General features: G+C 34.2%; 2 protein-coding genes across 2 annotated transcripts; one reads left to right on the forward strand and one right to left on the reverse strand.

Moving 5' to 3' along the window:
- Positions 1–1,761: 1,761 nt before the first annotated feature.
- LOC130800473 (uncharacterized protein At1g51745) lies at positions 1,762–7,991 on the reverse strand. The gene is made up of 3 exons (XM_057664026.1): positions 6,990–7,991; positions 3,828–4,708; positions 1,762–3,399 (listed from the first exon to the last, which is right to left on the reverse strand). Exons 1-3 carry the CDS (start codon positions 7,196–7,198, stop codon positions 2,447–2,449), a joined length of 2,043 nt encoding a protein of 680 aa, XP_057520009.1. The 5' UTR covers positions 7,199–7,991; the 3' UTR covers positions 1,762–2,446.
- A 1,345-nt stretch (positions 7,992–9,336) lies between these two features.
- Positions 9,337–25,529, forward strand: LOC130800479 (uncharacterized). Its single transcript, XM_057664036.1, has 12 exons — positions 9,337–9,531; positions 10,046–10,111; positions 10,216–10,283; positions 15,832–15,865; positions 16,012–16,081; positions 17,570–17,627; positions 18,303–18,431; positions 19,811–19,902; positions 21,847–21,937; positions 22,187–22,265; positions 23,827–23,918; positions 24,073–25,529. The coding sequence occupies exons 1-11, from the start codon at positions 9,447–9,449 to the stop codon at positions 23,907–23,909; spliced, it is 855 nt and encodes a 284-aa protein (XP_057520019.1). The 5' UTR covers positions 9,337–9,446; the 3' UTR covers positions 23,910–23,918; positions 24,073–25,529.
- Positions 25,530–26,542: the final 1,013 nt, after the last annotated feature.

The following is a 26,542-nucleotide window of genomic DNA, read 5'->3' on the forward strand; positions in this document are numbered from 1 at the left end:
ACTCAAGTAAAGATGCCTCAAGTAGGATTTTTGGATTTCTCAAGTAGATATTTAGGATGCTTTAAGTAGGGGAGAGATTTACGCAATTATATAGTACTCTACTATTTGAGTTAATAGACTTTACGATGCCAAATAACTAATTCTAAAAAAAATACAATTAACAATTTGCAAATGCAATAGTTTAAAATACTTTGGGACCTCAACCTCTACTTGAGGTTCCCTAAACACCAACTTAGTATAATAGTATAAACTCCTACTGGACGCCTTAACATATTCTTAATACCTACTTTATATGCACTTAATCACTACTTGAGGTACCATAAACCCCTATTTGAGGTTCTCTAAACCCCTAATTGACATTCTTTAAAACCCTACTTGACTTACAATATAGCGCTACTTGATGTCCCTTAAACACCTACTTTTTATGATCTAAATCCAACTAAGCATGGTGTAAAACCATATTAAATATACTGAAAAGCCCACCTTGACATGTTATGAACCTCAACTCGAGGTATTCTAAATACCTAATTGATGCATTCTAAATGTATATTTTATATACCCAAATTCATACTTAATATATCTCAAACACCGGCTTAACAATCTCAAACACCTGCTTGGCATACCTCAAATACTATTTGATATATCTCAAATCCCTACCAAACAAACCTTAAACACCTACTGGGTAAACACTAAATACCTAATTGGTGATTCCCAAATCCCTACTTGAGATATCTTAAAGCCCTATTTGAAGTATCCTAAATGCCTACTTGATATACTAAATGCCTACTTGACATAAATGTAAACCCCTACCTAACATATTCTAAATGTCTTACTTGAGATATCCTAAAACCCCATCGAGTTAGCGTGAAGTACTTACTCTACATTTTCCGTGTTTTTTTTTAAATATATAATGGACGACCCCCCTTTACAAGAATTTGTGCTAAAGAAATTAGAGTCATTTATCAAAAACAATGTCAATTATAAATTATAACCATAATGTTTAATATTTATAAGTTATAACCACTTAAAAAAAATGCAAGTATTATAATCATCACACTGAATCCCAATCACCGATATTAAGTTGCTAATCGCTTTTATAAACATTGAGGATTACAAAAATCCCAAAAAATCTCCATCCACTGTTTTTCTTCTCTCTTTCTTTACTCTATAATCCACTCCTCATCTAACACCCAAGTAATAAAAATGGCAGCTTTAGCACAAAAATCAGCATGAGGATTACAATGCCCTTCACTTTCAAAGTTACAATTCTTGAGTCAAAGGTTATTGGAAAACTCATACATTTTCTTCTACTTATATGATGAAGACTGATTAGAGCCTATAATAAATCAGTTAAGAGAACAACATAAGAAATAGTAAAGCACACATGAACAAAACATAAACTTAATTGAAGGAGTTTCACCAATATTTAATTTTGTATTTCATGATTTTTCCCCGTTTTGCATCCTTGCTACACACCTATAGTCTCTTATCGACTATAAGCAAGACATATAACTACGGAAATGCCGAACCCAAACCCAAACTTACTTGTATGCAGCCGTTTCACATGTGCGACCAAAAAACTTTTATACTTGTCGAATTCGAGCCTTAAAACACTCATTTTAAGACTTAAAAAGCCAAATCTAAGACTTAAAACCCCTACTCCAAGCCTCAATCTTTCTTCTTCGAAGGCTAAATTTAACTTTTTAGCTATCAATTTCAACTCTTTAAACACCAATTTCACCACTTAAAATATCAATTCTAACTCTTAAAACCGCTACTCTAACCCTTAATTTTATATTTTACTTATCTACTTCAATTGTAAAATATTCATTTCAAGACTTAAAATGTGTATTCCAATGGTTTAAAATTTATCAAATCCAAGACTTAATACCTATTTCAAGATCCAAAATGTCCAATTCAAGCTTTAAAACGGCAACTTCAAAATTATGAACTGGACCTGTAAGTGATTGCACGTATGCAGCCGTCTCACAGGAGATTTGCTGAATGATGACATTGTGCTTTACATACATAGTACGAGAACTCTAAACCCACCAACAAAAAAAAAGAGCTGGGAAGCAAAGCAAGAACACTCTGAAATCATCCAAATTCAACAAATCAAGAATGTTGTACCCTTCAACAACTTATACATTATGTACAAAGCCAGAAACAATCGGGCCTTGACTGTGCTGTGCTATCACTTCCTACCATTTCTCAAATGAAATAGGCTCATTGCCAAAGAAAAAATGAAGCTCCTACCGATCAGACGGAATGTACTGCTGAAATTCGCTACACTTTCAACTGCTTAGCAGTTAGCAGAAATTAGACTAACCTCATAGATTCTACAATCTCTAAAATCAAATAAAACCAGAGGTAAAAATTTTAAAGAAAAGAAAGTAAAATGTTTTTGTACCCCACCCTACTGTAAATCGAACCTGGGGATTCACTGTCATGTGTCGTTCAAAGCCATAGCACGATGACTTGATCGTATCGATCCATTTAGCGCCTCGTTTATCCTACTGAAAACTATCTTCAGCGGAACACAAGCGAGTGTCGGACCCTTGGAGTTCTGAACCATAGATTTCTTTTTTTCCGAGTTGAGTTTGTGTGAAGCTGTTATTAAAGACAATTTCCTTGTCTTCTTCGATGAAGAGCTACGTCTCTTTTGTCGCTTTTTCGACTTGGATTTACCTCTGCGCTGAGAGCTATGAGGTCCGAGTTTCATGCGCCTGCTTTTCTGTTTTTTGGGTTTTACTACGACTTTTGTTTCTGTTCCTTCATCATCAAACTCGCAGCTTCCGCTGGCAGGGTACTCAGAGGTTAGAAGATCACAAGACCCGTCTTCTAAAGCTTCGACTGCTAATGGATGACCCGTGATCGGTTTGCCACTCAACTTGCTCATAAGAGAAATATATGGAACGTGTTGCGCTTGTAGCCTGGTAGCTTCAACGGTTACTTCGACCTCATACAGCGACGGAACATCAGGCAACTCCGAACTGGACTGAGCTATGAAACGGGACTGATGATAGGAGAATGATCTTGGGGAAGAAGTCGGCACAGAAATGTGTTTTCTCAGATCTGTAAACCCATTAATTAAGCCATTCGAACTTGGGGAAAATTGGTCACAAGTATCAGACTTCACAAGACCGTTATCTAACTTCTTATGTGAAATTGTCTCGTCATTTTTGCTCAAAGATCTAGCCTTCCGTTTTCCTTTTGACTGCCATTTGGACGCACTTTTCTCTAACTTGTGGTTGACACGGGGACAATACATAGGACCAACTTTGTCAGTTGGATCGTGCTCGGGAGAAGAGGCCTGAACGTAAAAGCGACTGGAATTCCTTTTGAAAGCATCAACACAAGGCTTTGATGGGGAAGAGGGTTGCCAGACTGGGGTAAAACCTGATATAGAAAAGCATAAATATATCCAATGATTCTCAGCACACATAATTATTTAAATAAGAGCAACTATTAAAATCTAGAGCTTTTCCTTCATGTATTTTTAGTAAACACATTGTGCAAAGACAAAATCTTGGGCCTTTGTCCAATGGCTTTTTCTCCAAACTGGGGTTTTTTATGCTGGCGGTCAAGCTTTCCTGAACTCAGTGTTTTCTTTTTATATATTCCCAACTTTTTTATTATAAAAAAAAACAGCCCGGCCAGTTAAAGCACAGAACTTTGTCAGCGATGCCAAAGCCTCAGCCCCAAAAGAGGGCTAATTTGTGACATGAGAGTGAATGTTGATTTATGGGCAAATTGTAAGAAAAGTAATTATTTAAGAAGGCGAGCAAATAGCTACTCAAATAATGTTGGTAGATATACAAACGTACCATGAGCATGGAGAGCTTCATCTCTAAATGGGACGTCAAACAGTGTGCCCGAAGAATCAACCTCGGGAAGCTGCCTATTCAACATTTCGGTATCCTTTACCTCGCTGCCATCGTCACATTCACAATATGAAGATATAGCGTCAGATCTCTCGAAAGGATTTGAAAATTCATCGCACAATATTCGAACAGGAACCATTGAGGTATTCTCCAAAACTTTAGTCAACGGACGCTTCCGATACTTTCTTTTCAAAAGCTCCTGAATATGCACCACTTGAGATCTCTTTTTCTTGATTGTTGGTACAGCACCTCCATTTGCCAAATTTCCCACTGCTGTAGCATTACAAGTTCCATTGATCGGTACGCCATTTGGTCGGGCTGGATTGGGCAACGCCAAAACTTGAATTTTGCGCTCAGAACGTACACCCAGGTCATTAAGTCCTTTCATACGCTTAAACCCTTCATTACCGTCATCTTCTGAATCATTTGGCGTCTTCCTCCTCTTTCCTCTTAATTGCTGACCCTTCAGGCACGTAGACCCGTTTATCTCTTCATAAGATAAACCAGAGTGAGCCAATTCAGGTGTAGAATTTGAGTTTCCTTCACAAGCACTTGTCTTGGCCGAATTGTCCGATGACTCGCTGTCTTTGGTAGGATGAGTCAAAGATGCAACACCATTTTCAGGATTTTCATGTGCTCCATTGTCTGGATTACTACCGTTTTCAATTTCAAGAGCACGAAATATAGCAATTTCTCTGCGAGGATATTTCAGCGATCTCTTTAAGAATTTAGCGGCCGTGACCTTTGCTCTCTCAATGCAGGAGTCGTACTCTCCACAACGAAATGCTTTGACCCCTTTAGTTGTCTCAAGATCGTGCCAATCCCTGGCAAAACCAAAAAGAGAATCAAAAATTTAGAAGCACGGATCAAGAAGGCTCAAAAATCCAAACAGTGTTATAAACATGGCATTTTGCAGCACTCAAGCAGAACATTCTCCTTTAACAACAGCATAAACGTCAAAAGCATCAACAACAATCTGAGCAAACTGGCGATCCAAATGCTAAACGGAGGGAAAAAAATAGTACAATTGAAATCATATGTTGATCATTCTTGCAAGCTGATGCAAAAGTCGCACACATTTCCGCCTTATCCCCACAAAAAAATACAAAAGTATCAAAACTAGCAATCAGACTAATCGAGTGTCGAATTACAAAAAATTGCAAAATCATCAATTTGGATTTAATGTCAACTATTCAGCACCATATCCACTTGCCCCAACAACAATAATGCTAGATATTAATCCCAACAATATGGGCTGCCCACACGAACCAAAAAAAATCAACAAAAGTCTATAATATTCCCAAGATCAGAAAAACAAACTTGCAACAGGCTCTCTACATAAAAGCGGAATGACACAGTTCAATAACTTCAAATATTTCAGAAGCAAGCTTGCAAAAAAACACAATAAATTCCAGTTTCAAAGGAATTATGCTCTAGCTACTTTTCATGTCTCTGGGGAAAAACATAATAAATTCCTCTCCATACACGTAGTATTAATACATATTGCAACAAATTTCGATCCCTCCAAATACGCCTGTAATGAATGTAGAAACATTCTGCTTGTATATCATTCCATTAACAAACTTCAGGAAACATATGTACACTTTTAGTGCTCGGAGTACTACCGCGACATATGTTTCTCAGACTCTTTATTTTGCGTGTCCGATCCTTGATGCTCGGACATTGGTATTACACTTAGACACTTCAACATCAACACCCGAGTCGCCACATAAAGATTTGGACAGGTTTCAAGCTTAATTGTCTTATCCAAAGAACCAAACAAAAAGAAAACAACAAGAGCAAATAATTTTAACCAAGAAACATCCAGTAAGCAAAGTGGAAGTGCATATTTAGAAGCACATTCAACAATCAGCTGTGTTGATATGCAATAAAATTAAACAATATTTTTCCAGCATATATATGCCATCCTCAGGGTTCACACTTCACAGCAATTCAATTGTCTTAACATATAAGGAGATGAGTACAAATCTCTAGCCAGAAATAAGCAAAAGACATATTTCAAGAAATTGACAAATACATAATGAATTGCTTCGTGAAAGCAACAAAACAAAATTCACAAACAATGTTGCATAAGTGATAATACATGATCGTATCACGTATGAGAAAAACACAATACCACCATTAATACCAATCTTGCACAACAAGTCTTATACGAGACCATCTAAACTGTGAGATGGGCTCATACAAGAAACCCATTAGTAAAAAAAAAATAGTTTTGGTCGACCCAATTGAAGTCGTCTCACAATAAAACGATTTCAATAAAAAAATTAGTAAATCTTGTATGGAAATATGTATCTAGGGTTGGTGTTTTTTAAAAGTATTGAAGGCTAAAAAACTTTCAAATCAAGTAGAAGACTACTCTACTTAGAACTACTTTCATTCCTAAAAAACAATCCCCCGTTAAACCCAAAGAAAACCAAAATAAACCTTAAAAGTTCTTAAATTCCACAATAAGCCAATGACATTTGAAACTACAATATCAAGTCACAGGCTATTAAGTACATTATATTGTCCTTACTCAATCCTCTCCACTTCCAACGCACACTATACGTATGACATAAAATTCACTAAGCTTTAATACGAACGAGTCACAATGTCTTTCAAAGCCAAGGAGCATGCTTCTTGATCAATAATTACCACACACATAACAATGATCATTTGCCTCTATCACTCTTACAAGTGCGTTGGCTTTTCGGTTATGAAAATATGTCCTCAAAGAATGCATTTATCCTAGATGAAGGAAAATAAAACCCCTTTGATTAGCCTCAGGCTATGTAGATAAGCGTACAATAGCTCACCAAATGAACTCACTAGGATGCCTTAACTTGTAATCTGCCAATAGCCCTCTACACTTTCAAACTCAAAAAAGTCGACTCTTTAGCAGCAATAAAACATGAAGAACCATCAAATAGTCCCAAAAAGTCAAACACACTCACACAACACAGTAACAACCAAATACCACACAGGGCAATACCAACTAAAATGGGGGCAAAACAGATAATATAAACTTCAGAACTACAATGCTGCAACACAAGTTTGATGAAACAAGGTAAAAACATTGATTAATGGAAAAAAGGAACTCACACAATTGAGTCATCTCGACCCAGAAGCTTGATGGGTGTACCTGATCTTGGACTACTAGGAGGACCCTCACCATTCTCAGACAGCTCATCGGGTCCAATAATCTGACCCGGCCACCATGACCCGTTTCGTCGTCGAACCCATACCAGCCCTCCAACAGTTGCATCTAATGGTTTTTTGTCTTCTCTCTCATTTGGACCACTACCTACCATCTCTAACCTATCACTGAAATCCCAACTCAATCCCCCTTCTAAAAAACACAGAAAACCCCAAATGCAAGTACACAAGATAAGAGTAAACCCAAAAAAGATTTGAGAAACTTGGTAAAAGAATAGTAATTTCCAAACAGCTACTCAATCTCAAACAAGAACACCCTTCAGTAAAACCCCTTCCCCTTTTAACAAATTCCAGATTATCCCCCCCATTATCTGAACCACATAACAGAATCCAAAAACAAAACAAACCTCAGAAAATTTAGCATATTCCCATCAACATGCTACAACATTTATGAAAAATCAAATAAATCATTAAAAATCTAGAAAAAATGTAAAACCCTATTCGCAAAAGATGTTACAAGATCCAATAAAAAAACTAAAAACCCAGAAAAACAAGAAAAAAACTAGATGGGTCTTTTAAAAAACGTTTCTTTTTATATTTTCATGTCTTGTTGTTATATATTTTGCTCTTTTTTCACTGTAACTAGAGTTTAAGAACAATCTACGAAAAGCCCAGATTTGATTTTGATGATGTCGGTTCTGATTTTGTTTATTCAGTCTCCTACTGAACACTGAGAAGGGTTTTGTTCTGTTTTTGTCAAAACCCCACCTTTTTTTCTTAGAACAAAATATTAAGAGTATGAATGAATAATACTTCTTCTATCACTAAAAATCCTTTGTTTGCCACAAGAGAGAGTAGAAGAGGATGAGAGAGAATGAAAATTATTTTTTCTTTTTTTAGGTTTTTTTTGAGAGAAAATCAGATGAGATAGATGGAGAAAAAAGGGTTAGGGGGTTGAATGTGATTAAGGGGTGAAATTTATATCTTAACACATGTCCCTCATGCATTGTGGGACCTACGTGGGACCATGTTTGATCTCACGGCTCTTGACACGTTTGGTGGGTCTCACTTAAGGATGGATCAAGTGAATCAACGGTTCATATTTGTTGATGATAGTGGGTAGACTTTCTACTTAATAGTATTAGCTATATTACTTATTAGGTTAGTCTTAAGTGAGGTATTAATTGAGAATTTGAGGAAGTGTACTAGAATTTACTAGAATTTTTACAATTACTTTAATCAATCCAAAAATTGGGATGCCTAAAAGTATACATAATGAAAATAAACTTTAAAAGCTATTAAAAAGATATTAAAATATTTAAATGATTAAAAAAAAACACAAAGAGAAAGTCGTATAAGTGAACTATAACGAAACTTGATATTGCATGTGTAACACCTGTAACTGATATTTCGATCAGTGTTATCATACTACCTTTAAGTTACACATATAGAAATATTATATAACGCACTTTTAGAATGTTTAGCTTTCGCTTTAGGTATTAAGTTCTTTATATAACACATTTAATACATATGCTTTCAAGATATATTATCCCAAAGTCAGTTTATAGTATGCATCTTAATTAAGTTTCTTTATTATAGATAATGTTGCTGATAATTGCTATTTTTTTTAAAGAATGATAATTGCTATATTGTAACACTTTAAACTAAGTGAATTTTTAATCAAATATTTAATGAAGTTTAGGCATTTTATTATGTAATCAAATACTGTGTTTGATACGATCACATGAAAATGTCGATTTGTTGTATAATCAATGCAGGAGGCAATTTGAAACATCTCATGAGCTTCGATTAATAGAAGAGATATAGTTTTGAAGATTATCATCATAACATACTCTTCTATGAATCGAAGCTCATGAGATGTTTTGAATTGGGGTCACATTTTTATATGATATTAATAATAAATCAATTGTTATTTAATACATTAAAAATAAACTTACCTATTATTTATTAATAAATAACTCACATATTAGGTATATTTGCTAAAATTAAATCCACCCATTATTTATAACCATCTTCAAAGTTTCTCTGTAAGCAAGGATTTGGAATAAAAGAATAACTAGTTTGTTTTCAATAACTATATCAAATAAGTAAATTTATTTAAAAATAATTGATAATTAAATTTATTTTCAATAGATCCAATAAATATTGATTTATTTTTAATAATTTTTACTTCAATAAAATGCTAAAAGAGCAAAGATATTTTTGGTTATAGGTTAAGAAAATAGAGGGATAGTTGAAATTCTATTTCAGAATATGATAAAAAAAAAAATAAAAAAATAAAAAAATAAAAAAAATAAAAAACGATTGCTCTAACATAAATAAATTCCGATTCTCGTTATTTTATTTAATTTAGACTACGTTTTGATCTTTATTCTCAGATGCATGCGCAATTTCCTCGTTCCTGTAGTTCCGGTGAATAGAGAGTGCGTGATAAAGCTATTCAGTCACCAACCAATAACCATGACTGGTAAATTTTTTCAGTTTTGCTTTGATATAATTTTGATTTTGATCTTTTAGCTTTGAGCCTTTGAGGGTTCAACTAATGTTTCGAACTCTTTGTATTACTTACTAATTACTACTTTTTTTTTCTTAGCAAGTTTAATCATGAATTAAAGAGCATCTGATTGTAATTTTTATGGGTTGATTCTACTTGTATCTAATATTTGATGGAATTAATTAGACTGATTCTTATAATTTGTTGTATAAACTGCTACAGTGTTGGATTAGTTTCTCTAATTCCCTTGCAAAAATTTGTAATTTCACTTTCTTCAACTTTAAAAGGCATGTCTATAACTGGGTTTTGCAATTCTGGCCTTTTACATGAAAGATGACATTTAAATTCATATCAAAGATGAAATCTTGGATATTAAATGCTATTTTTGGCAGTATCAAAATCATCCTGATTCGAATTCATGTAATCATTCTTATTCTTATCAATATCCAGCTTTTCTAATTTAAGCTTACATTTTGTTGGGTTGTAGACTATTTGCAGGAGCAGGAAATGGAAATTGAAGCTCTGGAAGCTATTCTTATGGATGATTTTAGAGGTTAGTACGGTTAATGTCGCTTTCTATGTGGATTTTGGTTGCTGATGTTATAAGGCTATGGCGTTAGGCGTTGCCATTATGTTCATTGTTTATGTTTGATGTAGAAATTTTCTCCGGGGAGAGCGGGCTTAACACTTCTAATAAATGCTATCATATCACAATATATCCACAGGTAAATGCATGCGTAGTTTGTTTTAATGTTCCGTCTATAAATAAGAGAAAGTGTTTCACGGCTTTGATTTGTATGCGGTGAGTCAATCGGATTGATCTTTCTTAGGTTTGCGAAAAATGGACGTTGCGAGTTTTGGTAACTTTAATTTGCTATGGACTATTAAACTTAGAAAATAATCTTAACTTTAGTGTTTTTGTTTGAATCTGCTGAATCTAAAGCTTGAAGGGAACTTGGAACTGAACTAATGATTTCTCAAATTGTTACTTTCAACTTTTAAAATTTTAAGGAAGTATTATCTGAAATTGGAACTGAATTAAAGATTTCTTACCAAGTTCTTGTTAGTTACTATAATAGTAGTGGTTAAATGCAAAACCGATGTATTATGGGAACCCGAGGCCTTTTTATTTTGGTTACATTTTCCACTCGTGGATTTTGGATCTTTAAAACGATTGGCACACATTGTTATGATTATGTTTATATTGAATTGAAGACTACAACAACATGCCATTACTCCAATGCCAAGTGGCTTGTCAGATTTACGTAATCTTACTCTTGTAATACCAAAGAGGTTGTTATAGACAATTTCACATAAATAGAAGCACAAGCAACCATTATCGGTTGTGATATCACTATTTTTTTTGGTTGTATTAAAGACTACTTGTTTTTTGTTTCCATATGTTGTAAGCTTATGATATCACTAATTTTTTAAGGTATCATTTGCAAAGTTTCTTAGGTCTTGATTAAGTGTGGCTATAGGTTCAAATATCATCTTGAAATGCAAAATCGTTGTAAACACTGTTTTATATAAACTAGCCAACTTTTTAGCATTAGTGTTTGTTGAAATTTGTATAAGGAATTAAACTTTAGTAATGTGCTTTTGCTTTATTTATCATGTATTGATTTCTTGTTACTATTATGTTATATTTTAGTTTCCTTTTTATGTGCTGATGTTGTTCCGATGTAGCAAACTTGCACAAATAATCTTAGGGAGTCTAGCCTAATCAAGTTTTGGTTGCCAATTCAATATAGTTTTTGTTCAGCACTATCAATTGAAATCACAATGTAAGCTCATTGATGCAACAATATCAAAGCCAAAATATTAGGTCAAATACATGAATACAAATCAACCCTAGGGATCCTTGATAATAATTTGCCTTTTGCATTCATTGTTGTCCAATGTTATACGTTTATGCAACTATATTCCTAGCTACCCCTCCATCCAAGTCGTATTTGGTCTTCCTCTACCTTTTGGGAATATTGGTAGTCATTGATTGTCTAAATCTGATTTGTCCTAACATAAGCATCTCGGTCATTATCACTTTCCTTTCTTTTATCTGCCACACTTGGTTTCATGTATATATACATTTTAAATTCTTATCTCATAGCATATTCCTACACATTCATCTCAAACATTCGTATGTATGTTACTCCCCTTTTTTGCTTGGTTCTTTTTACAAGTTCTACAAATTTTGATTTGAACGACAAAGTAGATTTGATAGCCATCTGGTAAATTTTCCCCTTTAATCAATGTGGTACACTACACTATATCTTCTTCATTTCACATCTTTGTCATTTTTTCCATTTCTCATGAAAATTGAACAAAGATCCTTAAATCACTCACTTAATGATAGTTCTTTAATTTTTTATTTCATCAAATCTTTGTTTGTTTCCCTTTAACGAAGCTTCATGTACTCATTTTTACTATGGCCAAGTCTGAACCCATAAGTCTCCAATCAATCTCCATCTCTCAATTTTGACATTGACAACAACTCTAGATTCATCAATCTTGAACTGCTTGTGTCAATTATGTTGTGAATATAAAGAAGCGTAGAGAGGATTGTGATGCACACCAATCGTAATAGGAAATCATACTCCCTTATCTACATGTCCTCACATTGGTCCTCGCTTCATCATATATTTCTCTAATTATATTGATGCATTTAAGAGGAAAACCCTTGTTAAATCCCATTGTAAAACTACCCTTGGTATTGTATCGTGCGAAGCTTTTTCTTGCTCTATGTAGATTATGAGCAAGATTGCAACTTTTGATTTCTTCCCTTTTAATACCTCATCAATTGCCTCATATGATGAATAAGTTCAATGGTATACCTATGTGCATGAAAGGAAACTATTTTTTATTATATATTTTGTACATTGTTGTAGTCAAAATTCAATTGCTCTTTCCCAAAATTTCATTGTATAAGCTCTCATTAATTTTCTTCATACGATCATTTGAGCAATCTTGTGCATTCTTTTGTTTATATAGATAAGGGTAAGTCACCTGGAATCTTTTATGTTCTCCGAATCTTGTTAAATACGTCAATTAACCGATCAATGCCTTTCCTAGAAAATTTCAACTTCAATTGGGATGCCATTGATTTTTGAGCTTCATTTTGTTTAATACCTTTTCCACCTGTATTTTTTGGATTTTGTTTCTTTCCTAAACCTCGATACTAGTGTCTTATATAACCCCACCTTGATTTCTATTAAACAACTCATCAAATTATTATTTCCATCGAGTCCTAATTTTTTCACCCACCACTAGAATTCTTTATTAGGAAAAATTAATATAAATAATCCAACCTTCCACCCATCCGCTATGAATAATCCAACCGTTGAATTATTTTTTAATAATCCAACCTTGAAATTATTTTTTAATAATCCAACCTTTGCTTAGTTTGCTATCAACATACCCTATTAATATGCAGAAAGTAAACTAAGGCAAATGTTGGTTTATTAAAAAATATCCCAAAGTTGGGATTATTCACAGCAGATAGGTGAAAGTTTGTATTATTAATATCAATTTTTCCTAAGCCTTATTTATTGTTGGTACATTTCACTATAAGGAGGTCCTTAGCCATTCTATGTAGCCTTTTGTCAATCCTGTACCTATCTCGTTTCCCTTCCGTCTAGTCTTGCTTCCTGTATAATTTTTCACAAATCTTTGATCTAGATTCACACATAACTTCCTTTGCTTTAACTTCAGCCTCCTTGTATCAAGCGGTGTTCTTGTCACCCTACACTTTCTCGTCATTCCTTTTTGTTTTTTATTGCCGCCTTTACTTCCTCATTCCACTACAATCTATGACATATGTCCTTGTGCACCAATTTGTACTCCTTTGATATGGATAACAAATGATATTAGAGATTATAAAACAAAGGTGATGAAAATTGGGGTGACAAGCTTAAGATAGATTATAAACATTGAGAAACTAGACTCCCCAAAATTAGGTAAGAATGGGCGATAATCTGTCATGAATGGCTTTGGGAAATTACCTAATAAATAATAATTAGAGTAGTAAATAGTTGGAGGAATAAGTTTTAGAGAGAAATAGAATAAATAGAAGGGAAGGGGAAGCAAAAGTCATTTAGTCTTTTGTAATAGATGTTGGACGAGCCTCCTGACTCATTTTGAGAGATCGGATGCTTCTCGAATTGCTTGAATACTATCTCCTTGTATTGTAATTATTCTTGCTTACAATTCCTCTATAACTTATGTTTATCTTAATTACAGATTCATACATTCAATGATCTATGTACTATGTACAAATTCACCTATTCACACATATTACTTTATAGTTCCTGCTATAATTACTTCAGATTCTGTCTAACATTCATCATTAACATCCATGGTCAACTCAATCCATGACACAATCTTGCATGGTTTCTCTTAAAATTCTCGCCTTATGTATTAAATCTTTTGATTACTTGTCCTCCATTTTTTTAGACTTCCTTTAGATTATAGTGCTTTGACAAAATAAGTAGCTAATATCCCTACTTTTTCTTTTCCTTTTTCCCCTTATGAGCGTGTGTGTCATGCTGTCAACATAATGGGAACCTTAGGTGGTTGCGTGGTTCAATAGTTTGTAGAAGCATCCAACAATTGTGAACCATGTCATGGAAACACCTCAACTGTATTAGTTTCATTGAGGGTATCACCAGAACTCAAGTGTCGTTTTCCTTACCAATTCAAGGGGAAAAGGTCCCCTTGAGTTCTTATAATTTTGAGAGTTTTCATTAGACAAAGAGGTTTGATGCCATGACATTCCACCTTGTTAAGGGACACACCTTACTTTAATGCTCTAAATGAATACCCTTACTGCTTGTAGTTCTACCCGCCTCGACAACTATCTTTCTCATTCTTTTCCAATTCCAACTTGTTTGTAACGTTAATGAGGATACCACAACAACATTACATTACCCCTAATGCCAATAAACACTAATGAGGATCATGGAACTTCAAATAATGATGTTGATTATTTCTCACCTTGACATTTTAGGTTTGTCGATCTGCCATATCCAAGAGCATCAAATAATGAACTACAACTTTCAACTACTTTTTGATTTGAGTGATGAGTCATGACTCATGATGCATTCGCGACTTGGTGTTTGGTTGAGTGATAATCATTTATGATTGCAGGTTCGTTACATGTCCTAGATATGTTGCCATGTTGGAAATTCAGATAGATTCATATTGAACTTGGAACTTGGAAGTCGATTATCCTATATTCAAACTTAAGTATGATTTTTTGTTGTGATTTAAGGTGAGGAGAAGTTAGAGCCTAACAACTGTTGGTTTAGCCCTTTTTCGTAGGATCGTGATCCACTCTCTCAGTTACTTTGGCATGTATGTCACCTAGGACATAAGAGACGTAGTGACTTGCTGGACACCTCATCTTCCTCTGGCTTATCACCAACCATCTATGTAGGGCTTCAAACTTATTGTTGGCGTCAAACTAGTTCTACAAGCTGTGAAAGCTAGTAGTACTAAAAGTATTCATGCTGTTGTAAGAAAGATTTAGGCTGCTGCGTTCTACTGTAATTTTAGGAGTACAATACTTTGGTTTTTGATGTTAGTTATGCTTTTTTACTTAAGCGTATTTGTATTCTATTATTTATAATTTGTGTATTGTTTTGAGATTTGGCCAATACATTACATGAAAACAACTCAGTTACACATTCTTAAAATGGAAGTGAACTCCCAATGTTGTTCCTGGCGTGCTCTGATATTTATAGGGTAACACTAGAGTTCTAGCTACCAGTTTAGTTTAATAACAGGAAGCCATGAATGGCAAATGTTCAAATGTATATATGACTGGCTTATAAGGGTGGAATATCTTCAAACAGAAAATCTAAAGTGTTTTGAATAGACAAATGAACAATCAAATGTTACTATTTTTGAGCACAAAAAATGAATTCGATTCAAATTAAGGATTAATATCATTTTTGTACTCTATTTCAACCTAATTCTTGGTCTCTTTTTTTTTTTTATCTTTGGAATCACTTTCGGCTGTTCTAATACCCTTAATTGTTTTGGTGCATATGTCTTGCTCTCTTGATCTCCTTTTTTTTGTTGCTTCTTTTGGTGGCACAATGTTGCTATTGATGCTTAATCATGCAGTCTAAGTAATCACCACTGGTTTGCTAATTCGTGTTTTATGTGATAATTTTCTCAATTGGACTTGGTTCTGGAAATATTTTTGCGTAAGTAGTTATTTTTTATGTCTTGATGATCTCTTTTGAATTGACTAATTTTATTATGCAGTAGGATGATGATGGAGACGAACCATCCTCTTTGCCAGGTTAACCTTTGTCTTTAATTCTACCTTCAATTTTTGTAGTAGTTGGATGTTTGAACTTTGATCATGAAAAAAGTTCTAAATTACTTTGATTGATTCACTTTCCTTTTTTATTTTGAGGATTTAGCTGTGGTAATACTCTTCTGCAGTTCGGTTAGCATTGATCTTCTCTCACACCAAAAAATATCCAGATGAACCTCCACTGCTTAATGTGAAAAGGTTAGACCTATGAATGTCTTCTGTGGTGACAGTAATAAAGTTGTGGAGTATATTTTAAGATTAAATCTGTGAAGCTAATAGTCGTTACGGAGCTGTTTGGTCCAAAACTTGCTTCTAAATGAATTGGTTACATGTTTTCTTCCTATATCCCTTCTAAAAAAATATTTTGATTGATTTCAGCTCATCATTTAGTAACTCTTGTCATTATAGGCTACCTCTTGCCAATCGCTGTAGAAGTTCTGAAATGAATAATTATACCTTGATTTCCATCATTTAATAAGCATGGTAAAGGATATATCAGTTTATAGGTCTTTTTCAATTTTTTCAATGTCTTATGCTTTCTAGATCGTGATGAAATTCTGAAAGTAGCCTTAATTGTCTTTTGTTGCTGACTGCTGCTAAGAGAAAGCACAAGTTAAAAACTATGTTTGCATTTTTTTCCTTTCTAAATTTCTAATATTTTCTATTTGAACTTTTGTAACTATATCTTGTTGCATGCTTATTGGGTCAGACTATTTTGTTGGAGAAAATTGTTTTTTAAGATCGGTTAACAAGTAACTTGTCTTTGTGGGGGAGGGGGAGACAAGTTTGCCGGTGCATTTTTTAAGCTTACGCTTATGGGATTTTTCAACCTCTGAAGTCTGAACCAGTTAAAGCTTTGCGGCAATAGAATGTTGTATGCTTATGGGATCTTTGTGAAATATCTGATAAAATTCTGATTTATGCTTTCGTACTCTCTTGACTCATGAGGCTTCACATCTTCCATGATCCCATCCCTATATCTTTTGTGTTCTCCACAAAATTTTTCCATCTTACAAGAACACAGAAATGTTTAGCCGAAAGTGAAAACCAAGATGTAGCAGAAACTATTTAAATTAGTACTTGATAAATTAATAAACTCTAAAATAATAAATTTTTCCGGACTCGACTCCTGAGTCGTGACTTGGGCAAGTTGAACAAAATTATTGATAATTGATATGATACTAACTTTTCAGAAGACCCAATTTATAATATTAAGTGCCAAAATTCATAAATATAATGATTCTTAGAAAGAGTATAATTGTTAAAATTTAGTGAAATATGATTCTATAATTATTACGAATACATACCAGATTTATTTCAAGAATACATTGCACAAATTATACTTGTGTTGTACAACGAATTCAATGTTATCATTAATTTCCAATGTCTGTCAACTTAATATGTACATACATGCAATGAATTTAGTTTACAAATTTGTCAAATCGGCTAAGAACTTGTTATTAATAACTACTTCTATCAATTAATGAATTTCATACCGATTACTTACATTATTAATATATAAAGCATTTCCAGTAGTATGTATTGCTTGACCATTTTGGTGAAATATGGTCAGTAACATGGTGTGTGTTGTGTTGTCTCAAGAGTGCATTTAATGGTCTATAGTACGTTTTATTACTTATAATTTTTTATTTCCAGCACAGTCTGATTTGTGACTACCCTAAACAGTATTCGGGGAATTCCAATTGAAGATCTCAGAACTTTGAAGCAAAAGCTGGAAGAAGAGGTATGCTACTTCTCTGTTACATTGCCACACAGTTTATGATTTCTTCTATAGTCAATAAGGTTTATTATTTTTTCTATATCCATGTAAAATATTGTGTTTTCGAAAATGAACATTCGAAAAATGATCCAGCAACACTTTGTGGAAATATTTTGCACTATGGGCCACGTACACCCGACTCCTCATATTCGTACCTAGACGAGAGCCCTTTTAATGGAACTGGGTATTGGATGAAATTTTGCAGTAATCAACTGTCGAATGTACAAGGTCTGTTCTTTAGAGCAATTTCCAAGTTACTTTATGGTGTTCTGGTTCTTTACATTGCTGCCTTAAGGATCTCACTGTATTTCAGCCACAAATTGTTTTTTCGGCAATTTTAAAATGTCCAACTGGGGTGTTGTACACTGTCATGTGATCTATAACCATGATTGGAATTCATTATGTGCTATGTTACTCATACCATTTAGGAGTATATTGTTTTTTTCTGCTATTTAAAATGTTTGACTGGGTTGTTGTACACCTGACATGTGAGGTCAAAGGTGTGGTGATTGAGGAGAAGTAACAGTGATTATGTCTTTTTCCTTTTGCTAATGTAATGTTTCTAATCTATAAAGGTAATATTATCATGAGCAATATGTATTCCTTTCTATATGCACATTTCTTTGCTTTTGTTGTTAGGCTGCTGAGAACCTTGGGATGGCCATGGTGTACACACTAGTTACATCAGCTAAAGATTGGTTGAGTGAGAGATTTGGTCAAGATGGGGCCATTGAGAGTGCTGCAGAAGATGAAATGGCAAAAGATGAAGTAAGCTCCCCCCCCTTCCCCCTCTCAGTACAACCTTTAGCTCCCTTTTGATGTTGCTTGTTATTCTTAGAAAGGAATACTTAGAAAGGAATCAAGAGTTGAGATATTGCTGGTAACATGAAAGCACGATGGTCAAAAAGTAAATTTTAATAACCAGTTCGGTTTTCATACTTATCAAAGGTTTCAAGGAAACATCAATATATCAATATTTGTGGAGTTTTTCTATTATCTGAACCGTCTATTCCACTTAATAGAATGCACTATTGGATGTCCTTTATGTCTGGTGCCTTGATAATATCAGTGTAGTGTCAATTATTTGAAGTATCCCTATTTTCGGGTCTAAATTAACATTTATGTATCAAATCCAATTGATAAACTCCCTATTGGAAGCTGAAATTGTTGCAATTTATTTTTGTCTTCAAAAGCGGTAATATGCTCATAAATTGCCAACATCCGAATGCTCTAAAACTGTGAGTTTGCTGTGTAGGTGCTTAAGAATTAACTAAGGAAATTATCCTCCATTTCTGCCATAAAAGAGCATTAGATACTATTTGCTTTCTAGATTATGTCGGCCTTTTGTTTTGGTGCATGTGGAATTTTTGTTGAAGCAATGAATATTGTATTTCACCTGATATTTTTAGTTTGAAAAGTAGTAAGAATAAATATCTATATTTCTGAATTTTTTTAGGAGGGAGGGGGAGAGGGTGGTAGCGTTCTTGTTTTCGATGAAATTTGAGTAAAATTGTTTAATGTAATCTCAATAATTGATGGAACAAGATGCAGTGTGGCATTTAATTAATCAACCCGTCTTATATGAGACTGTCTCACCATGAGAAGAGCCCATACAAGTAAGCCCATTTCTCTAAGTGATAACTTTAAGACTATAAAAAGTCATCACTTCAAAAATAAATGTACATTGGGCCAACCCAATTAAAATGGTCTCACCATGAGACCGTCTCATATGAGAATTTGTGTTAATAAATTGCTTACATACTTGGTAAGCATCATATGTTTAAATGGTTTGTTTGTCCGAGATCAGGACACAGTGTATATAATATTGAGTTGTTATGTTTGTTGCAATGTAACAAATTGGCCACATACCTATGCAAAATTTTATTTATCAAATTGATCCTTGTGGGATGAAATTGTATTTGGACATTGCCTTGTTATTCTTTGAAAGTTTAAGCATATTTTTCCTTTCGATTTCTTTCCTACATTCTAACCCATTTGGATTTCAACGCATGTAATTTCAGATTTTTTATGGGGTTCTATGCATCTTTTATGTTTGTAGTTTGTATGTTATCCATCATATTAGGAAGCTAATTTACTGCAAGTTATGCTCACGCTTATAAACGGATATCCTATGTTTTATTTATCAGGTTATAGTACCACATGGAGAACCTGTTACTGTTGAAACCTTTTTGGCATGGAGAGAGAGATTTGAAGCAGAGATGGCACTAGAGCGAGCTAAGTGAGTTCTTATTGGGTAACATATTTGCATTTTTCGAGTTAAAATGCATATTTTCACTGTACAACCCAATAATGTTGAATAGCTATAATGTTATATTTTCTATGTATCTTCCCCGTTAATTTCAATGTCTGGATGTATTGTTCTATCTTACCCTTTTTTCTCTTCTTCCATGAGACAATGACCTTTTTTTAAACCAATTGGATGTTCAGTTTGTTCACAACTAATGCCGACCTCATATGTTAGGATTAAGGTTTTGATATTGTTATTGTTGTGGATGTTCATAACCAATGCGGATATATGGATTCAATTTGATACTTAATACTCTCATAGACGGGATTTACTAGTGTTCTAAATAAGATTGGTGGAAACATCCGATGTTAAATCTTCAATGCATCTGACTTAATGCAAGGTTTTTCACCTTCTATCAGCAGGTTTGAGAGATTTCTGAAAAGAAGAGGTTTGGGGTATTTCTTGTGTGTTCAAGATTGAACTAAATTCCCATGACAAGCTTTGAAGATTGGATTCTCAGGAAGGGTCCAATGAGCTATTATTTTTCTTTCAGGTAGGTAGAGTTTTGATCCTTGGATGGAGTTTAGGGGGTGGTCTCTAGGGAGGTTGTTTAGGAACTTAAGATGGCATGGTTATTGAGAATGGTTGTTAGGGCTTAACAGGCTCCTAGAGAAATCTTCATGTGGAGGTTCTTGTGGTAATGTGGTAGGTTTTCCTTCAGATGGCACATGTGGTGGCACATATGAGACATATGGTGTGGTGTTTGAGATGGCTTATTAGGGGTTAGGGGTTTTTGAAGCAGTCTCCATGGGTGTATGATTGCATGTGGGTTTTTGACACGACACATGTAGGGAAATGTGTGAAGCCAGTTTTTCCCATTAATGATCTTCATTGCTGTGAATTCTCACGCAGACTTGTTTTGGATCATGAAACCAACCTCATGTTTTGGTTATAAGGCTTTGACATTGTTGGTGGTGGTTAGTAGTATGAAACAATCTGACTTCTGAAGGATGTTGAGTTAAGGCGATTGCTTGGTGTGATTCCATGCTTGTAATAACAAGAATACAAAAGTTAGGAGCAGATTTTTGATCTTCGAGATCACGCTTCCTTATTGTGGGCTCAAGTGGGAAATTTAGGAGGAAATGGATTTTGTATCTTGTGCAATCAATGATTGCAGACTTGGGATTCGTGTCTTGGGGTCAAATTTTGGAACATATTTGAAACAGGTAGGGTGTAAGAAAATGTGAACACAATTAATAATTGCAAGGGGGAGTAAGAGACTTCCTTGATTAGGTCTTGGTGCTCTTCCTTTTTTTTTCTAAGATCTATAGAGTTCTTGTGCGACCAATGGAAGTTTGTGAAACATTCCAAGAGAAAAATGTATTCATGAAGCCAGTTGCTATCCTATGGCGGGTTGCATCTTGTTGGAGAATACGTTGTAATCTAAGGAGATTTGAAGGGTTGATGATGTCAATAATCACATGGTGAACTCTCAAAGAATATGCGACTTTATGTACTACACAATCTAGAGGCTGTGGGGTTGGTGATTAGCTATGTTATGATGAATTTGTAAAAGTGTATTAATTAAGAATACTATGGAGTTCGTTGTTTTTTGTCTTCACTCTTCACTGGAAGGATTCTTTTCGGCTAGTAGAAGATTTATGTAAAAGTATTAGAATCAAAGGGACCTTTTCTAATGAACTATAGTCTTTCTTTTCCTTAAGGGTTTTGAACTTTTGATGTATATCTTATTTGCCTCTTTCTTAGTTGCTTGATTACTACGTAAAGAATATTTTGATTTCGTTCTGATTCTCCGTTTGTAAATTAGTCTTCCCGCCCTCTTTTCCCTTAAGTCTCTTAGTCATTTAGTTACTCCTTTCTTCTATTTCTCCTTTCACTTTTTTAAAACCGAGACTGACTTTATTTTACTATAAGGTTAATGCCTGATTCTGCACTTACAACAACCAAGGAAAAGAAGCTCACTGGAAGGCAGTGGTTTGAAAGTGGACGAGCAGTTGCAGCAGCGGTACTCATTCCTTGTCCCACTGTGTATCCATTTCTTTTTTACTGTCTTTCTCCGATTTATGTTATGTATCCGAAATATTCTAAATATTCCTCTTCCACAGTATCATGAACCTTTGAAAGAAACTTCAGAAATATATTAATAGAAAAAGAAAAAAGAAAACCTCCATCAATAAGAAATAAATTGTTCCGACTACTGACATTAAAAAACATTTGTCAATTCTAGAACTGTAAGCACCTTTTAATTGTGCAGAGAGGCACTTTGACTAGCAAAGAAGACTCTGAAGAGGAAGATGAGGAAGATATTGACTTTGATGATGATGATTTTGAAGGTAACTCTCTGATCTTTGAAATATACTCATGTTTTGCAATTTTTGGGGAAAGGGTCAAGACTCTAAGTTTCATACCAGCTATAGGTCCTCCCAGCTATGATCCTATGCATGTATAGATGTACAGAATGTACCGTATGAATAGAATACGAAATGACTAGTTGTTGGCTACCCATTCTATAACTTGCATGGCTACATATGCATTGTATGTGACAGATTTACATGTTCTGTCGATGAACAATAGCAAAATATCACTAATTTACTTGTAAGACTTTACTGTTTCCTGGTCATTTATGTGAGTCTCGTCTAGAATTCTGAGGAAAAAATGAAATTGAAAAACATAAAAACATTAATTTAGCTGACATGTCTGGGCCCTGGTCACCTGGTGGGTGGTTTGAGAAAAGGTGTGTGATTATGAAATAGCTGCTTCCAGTTCATTACTTGCCCATTACCCTAAGACAACATCCAAACCCTATTTCACTCACCAGTCCAATGTCATGGACCCTAACGCAACTACGGGTACCGAGAAGAAGTGACCAGATGTAATTCTCACGTATAGCAGGAGGAGGAAATAATATGAGCTCGCATTCAGTTATATTCTGTTTTGTCTTAGGCAATAGATTGTTATTTTGGTTTTGCCTAGTATATATATAGGAGGGGTGTGATATATTTTGGCTTATGCTTGTAATTACATCATCAGTGATTTGATCACTATTGGAGCCTCTGGTCCGCTCGAAGAGTCCAGCGTGGATATTCCACTATCTAGATTCGTTATAAACACAAGCATTCCTTCCATCTCTCTCATTTTCATTTTCTTGATTTTGTTCTTTAAAACATTCTGTTTTCCCTTTCACTTCTTGTCTTCTTTTCGTAGTCTTGGAGTAACATAACATTCAAGTGACTGGATTTGGGTGTGCACTCCTGTATCTTCCCATCTACATCTCTGCATTTTTAATGTTCCTTTACAAATCAAGTAGTGCCGCCTTCTCAAAAGATACGTTATGTAAATGTTGTATTCCTTTCTTTTCAGGTAGAAGTGGACTTGGGCTTTATAGTAACTTATTAAACCTTTGCAGAGAAAATCAAAGGTGTGAAGGACCCTCATGGTCCTGTGTAGGCTTCAACTTGGCAAATCAGAAGCCTCTTAGCTAATTAAGCAGACTTTGTCTTATGAGAAAGGGGAGGGAAGACCGGAAGGGGGATGGGAATACCTTTTTGGAGGTGTCATTTATTAAAGGCTTTAACTTAGTTCCTCAAGGTAACCAAATACCAAGCCTGTAAGTAGACTAATTAGTTCCATTGCCCGTCAAACTATAAGGAAATCCCTGTATGTACCACTATGCAAAATAGGCTTGAAGTTAGTTTTTTACTTCCGACCCTCCAAATCCCCTATAGGTGGGAGCCATTGCATGGCATTTGAGTAATGAAAAAAATGGAAAGCTACTAGTCTCACTGCATTGAGAAAAAAGGCATTCGTGTTGGAATGAGCCAAATAAATATTATATTTCTGGTTATATTTTCTGGAATCAATGCTTGATTAAGATATACCTTTTTGAATTACCAGATGATGAAGAAGACATGCTTGAGCACTATTTGGCCGAGAAATCCGAAGATTCATCTTTACACTCCTCGAGAATGGTCGCCTAACAGTTTTAGGTATGGCGCAATATCTTCGCTCTTTTGATCAACACTCAACACACTTACGCATTCAGACTTTTCAATATCATGTCTGAACACTGATCATACAGCATATTTGAGGTTCTTAACTTTGTTGCTAATCTTTCATGTGCACTACTACTTGTTTGCGTAGATTGCACCAGTGCTTAAAGGCAAGTTCACAATTGTCGTCCAATTTGCTTTGTAAAAGGAAAATTCCACTGTTACTCGAAATCAAGATAGGAACTCTGTACTTACTGCCGAAAGGGCACAATCTCAATTATCAGTAATGGAAGTTCCTTGAATGCTTTTGAGTACATAAAGGTTTGATGCATGTAGTATTGTTGTAAGGGTCAGTTTCTCTTTCTGCTATAGATTTCTCCTTTTGATTCATTTTCTTGTTACCATAAGTAACACTAGATCTAACTACTCAATATTCGAGGAGGATAGTACCGCGAAACTCAAGTTAGAGTGATTGTGAAGCATGGATGAGTATTGAAAGCCGGCATATACCGCCTACCGGAGTAATGTAGATTTTCGCATAATATGTTGATTGTTGCAACCAAAATACGAGATTGAATTGATATTGAAGTTTTGTAGATTTTCGCATAATTTGTTGATCGTTGCAACCAAAATACGAGATTGAATCGATATTGAAGTTTTGTAAAATTAAAAATCGGTCTTATAGAGTGGAAAATGGTATGTATTTATCTAGTGTCTTATTCAATTGAGTGAGATAATCATGATCAAAATGAAAAGAGATGTGTGTAAGCGGAATATTTGGCATACATACATCCTCAATCAAGTGAGCGATCGACATGAAGAAGCAAGTAAGAAGGTCTCGAACGGAATTACTTGAATGAATAAAGTGCATGCTTGAACAAGTAGCAATTAGCATATAACATAGAGACAAAGTAATGGGCGGAAACTGCTCAAATGAGCAACTATCCGAACACTTTTATGTTATGTTCTAGAAAGTTTGCATTGGATCGAGCAACTTGTGTAGCTTCGATTGGAAGCTTAATTGGGCAATCATGTTTGAGATGCGCTTAGTCGAGCCGTGCAGTAGGCATGCTCTGACGAACATTATTTGTGCTTGAACGAGCATCCTTTATCATAACATTGAGAATTGCGCACAACATGCATTGTAAATTTGAGGTTGATTTGCGGTCTTTAAGAAGGATTCTTGATGCTCGATGAAGCGTAGAACATGTAAAAGATTAATGTAAATATTAAGAATTAGATAGAGCTAGACTAAGTCAAAGAGGGTTGAGTATATTTGTATTCTATATATGATCATATACCATTGAAGATGCGAGTTGAATAAAATAAGCTTTTTTATAAAAAAAATTCCAAAACAAATTTTGAAAAATTTTAATTTTTCAAATAAGCGTCTTTGTGTCCGAATCTAAGATTCAATTTGTCGTTATTACTAACAACGAGCAAGAGAAAAAAATTATTAATAACAGTGAACAAAAATGTTTTTATTTTTCTTTGTCTCTTCCAACGCTATGACATTGTCTCCTGTTTGTTTATTGTTAGTAACAACGGATAAAGAATTTTGACTTTTTTTACCATTTTCGTTCGTTATTAGTAATAGCGAACATACTTGACCTTAGACTCGGACAGGAAGATGTTATTTTAGGAATCAAATTTTCCAAAGCTTATTTTGAGAATAATTTTTTTATAATAAATATTTTTTAAAATAAAATTTCTGAAGATGTTTGAGCTTGAGATGGTGTTTCCAAGTTTTGAACATAGTTGTAATTCTATAACTACATATATGAAAAATAAAAAATATTTTTTTTTTGTTAAAGTGATAGTAGTATTATAAAATACTTATAAATAAAAGCATACACAAAGAAAAATAATTAAGGGTATTATTGTCACGCAATATAATGTGAAGTTCTATCATAGAACTTCTACGACTTACAAAAAATCTCTAATTACTTTCTTAATTCTTTAATTATATTCAAAAAAACGTAATTTCATTCCCGATTTCCACACAATTTCCAATTTCCTTAAAAACTCTTCTCTTATTTAATTTTTATTATTATTATCGTCATTCATTAATAACTTTTATATTTGATTTTACACATATTTCATGATATATCACTGAATTTCTCCGAAATTCACCATATACCACACAAAATGTTTTAATTCACCTTATACCATTGAGTTTTCGTTCGTTAGCACAAAATACCATTAATGACAACTGCCGTCCGTGTGCCGTTTGTGGTAAATTAATAATTCATCATATACCATTACTTTCTTTTTTTTTGCGTCAAATACTAATTTTTTGTTTCTCTTGGGTCATATTCTTTTCCTCCTCTCTCTCCTCTGTTACTCCGATCCATTCATGGAAGAGTAGAGCAGTTAAGCTTTCATCCCTTCCTTCAATGCCGCCTTTTCGATACATATTCAACTGATTTCCCAATTCATTTGAATACCTAAACCCCCTAAATATTTGTTCATACAAATTACAAGCGACAACTCAATCAATCCGAAAATTCCAGATTATAAACTTTGAGTTTAAATTAATAAAATCAAATTTGGTGGAATCTGAAGAAGAAAATCAATAAAGAAGGGGAAAGCAAAAAAGAATTGATTGATGATTGATTGAT

The sequence above is a fragment of the Amaranthus tricolor genome, chromosome 1 (assembly GCF_026212465.1).
Source record: "Amaranthus tricolor cultivar Red isolate AtriRed21 chromosome 1, ASM2621246v1, whole genome shotgun sequence".
Lineage (NCBI taxonomy): Eukaryota > Viridiplantae > Streptophyta > Magnoliopsida > Caryophyllales > Amaranthaceae > Amaranthus > Amaranthus tricolor.